The following is a 2,277-nucleotide window of genomic DNA, read 5'->3' as shown; positions in this document are numbered from 1 at the left end:
AAAAAAAACCCGAACAAGTCGGGCATTTTTTCACTGCAAGTTATACCAAATCGGAACAAACGTACCGTTCAAATAATCACAAGCATGACATTCTGCTTTCAACACAAAGACCTGGCTACCGTCCTGATTAAATCCGCTTTTTTTTACTGACGTAATTTTCATCAAACTAGACTTCCCACACTGCCTGCATGTGTGAGTTACGTACTTGCCACGTCTTGGTATATTTACGCTCATTCATCCACCGTAGGGAACACATCCCCTTTTTCATATCTTCGATACATCCGATCATCAGATCGCCAGTTGAACGCATAAAGATATCCATCGGATAAAATTTCCGTACTGCTGTCATCTTCGCTTTTCAGCAAAAGATCTTCTTCGCTTTCTTCGGTTTCCTTGAGCATGTCTTTCAATGCTCCCCCTGTCGCCAGAAAGCGCTTTTTATGAACCTGCCGTGTCATCTCTAAAAACCAATCTGGGTCACTAATCATGTCCGATGGTTTAACGCTATATTTCAGCGTTTCAGAAACACCACCACTCGCCTCCAATGCCTGAACGGTACTATCTACAACCGTTTCACCCTCTTTAGGCTTCCGTGGTTTTACTGTGCGAATATTAACGTTAGTGATTGATGGGTCACGCATAGCTTCCTGCCACAGCTCAAGCCAACGATCATGAGTGATGTATTTAGAAGTCTTGAAATACGAAGACGGAACCATAAGCAGCACATGAAAATGCGGATGTGCATAGCCTTTCCGATGTTCTTCTTGAGTGACCTCAGTCGCTCGAATCCAGCCCTGAATAACCTTGAATTCCTTACGACCTCTAAGCCTATTCCATGCCGTATTCATTTCTTTTAGGGTATCAGCAAGCTGATCAACTGGACAGTTTGGAACAGTCAAAGTTAAGAACAGCCAACGGCTTGTTGGATATTTTTCAACGATTGCGGGTAAGGCTTGATAAAAACGGGCTTGCCACATGAGAGACCTCCGCCACTGACAAACGGGACAATGCCGAACACGACAAAAATATGCAGTAGACAATTTTAGCGACACTTCGCCTGTCTGCTTACTTGCAACCATATTGAACCGCAACATACCGCTACAGTTGTCTATTCGGTCGCCAAGCTTTTGAAATTCTTGCTCTCTAAGGTATATGCCTTGGACGTCTTGAGCATAAGCTCGGTTCGTATCCCACGGCTTATCTTTTTCGCTATATGTCGTGAGTGCTTCGTCTTCGGTCTTGATTTCAGCTGCGCTTTCGGCATAAAATAGCCCATCGGTCGCACTTCTGGTGTGTTCCATAAAAAACCTCGTTTGTGTTTTTGTCTCGACAACAAAAATTCTACGGGGTTTTTTTAATTTAATCAACCATCCCCAAAAACACGCTCAAACCCTTGGTACACAAGGCTTAAACCCTATATTTCCAGATTTGAGTTATCCCTTAAGTATAAATATAAGGTAGAGAACCCCTTTCAGGGCTTCCCCCAAAAGCCAAAACAGCGATTACAGCGCTTCTAATCTCCAACAGGTACATTCACCTACCTTGACCCCTTAAAAGCTCCCTGCGGGCTTCCTGTGCGTTTCTATGGGCATATTACCCTGTCACCCACTACCGCACCCCCTCAAGGGGGCTTGTCCCTTCGGGGACGTTCGCCACGTGGCAGGGGTGCATGCACTTCGTACACGCACCCCACCACAGAGCGTGATTTCGTAAATTTGTGCCGTAAAGGGTTCGGCTTTGCCCTCGCTACGCTCGCCCTTGACTGCAAAAATTTACTGTCAGTCAGGCATCAACCATTTTCTTTTTTGGTGTATTTTTTCCATCCCTGAAAGGGTGGCAAGGGGTAAAGGGGTTTTCCCCTTTCGTGCTGGGTTGTCGAAGACAACCCGTAAGTGCGCCCTTATGGGATAACACCAAAAGGAAAAGCTTTTGATTTTCGTGCTTAGGTTTCTACTCGTAGAGAGAAACAACTAAGCGCGCCCTGATCATATTCAGGGAACTGCACCCTGATCATATTCAGGGAACTGCAAAACCGCATTACCGTATTTTGTGCCTGTAAAATTCCCATCGAAGAATGAGAAGGGCGCACTTAGGAGTTGTTCATTTCATTCCAACTCAAAGCGCTTTTGCAGATTGTGTACTCACTACACTTTTTCAAAGTTGCTCGGTTAGGGGATACCCCCAACACCCCGAAAAAAAACCCGAACAAGTCGGGCATTTTTTCACTGCAAGTTATACCAAATCGGAACAAACGTACCGTTCAAATAATCACAAGCA

At 45.1% G+C, this 2,277-nt stretch overlaps 1 protein-coding gene across 1 annotated transcript; it reads right to left on the bottom strand.

Moving 5' to 3' along the window:
• Window positions 1-230: 230 nt before the first annotated feature.
• LOC108559399 (replication protein-like) lies at window positions 231-848 on the bottom strand. The gene has a single exon (XM_017916665.1). The coding sequence runs from the start codon at window positions 846-848 to the stop codon at window positions 231-233; it is 618 nt and encodes a 205-aa protein (XP_017772154.1).
• Window positions 849-2,277: the final 1,429 nt, after the last annotated feature.

The sequence above is a fragment of the Nicrophorus vespilloides genome, unplaced genomic scaffold (genome assembly GCF_001412225.1).
Source record: "Nicrophorus vespilloides isolate i.1.1-1 unplaced genomic scaffold, Nicve_v1.0, whole genome shotgun sequence".
NCBI classification, from domain to species: domain Eukaryota; kingdom Metazoa; phylum Arthropoda; class Insecta; order Coleoptera; family Silphidae; genus Nicrophorus; species Nicrophorus vespilloides.
Note: the sequence above shows the minus strand (reverse complement) of the source record. Positions and strands in the feature narration are given on the sequence as shown.

What these genes read in the sequence shown, in the direction of transcription:
- LOC108559399 (XM_017916665.1), bottom strand. Translation starts at nt 848, where the DNA reads ATGAATACGGCATGGAATAGGCTTAGAGGTCGTAAGGAATTCAAGGTT.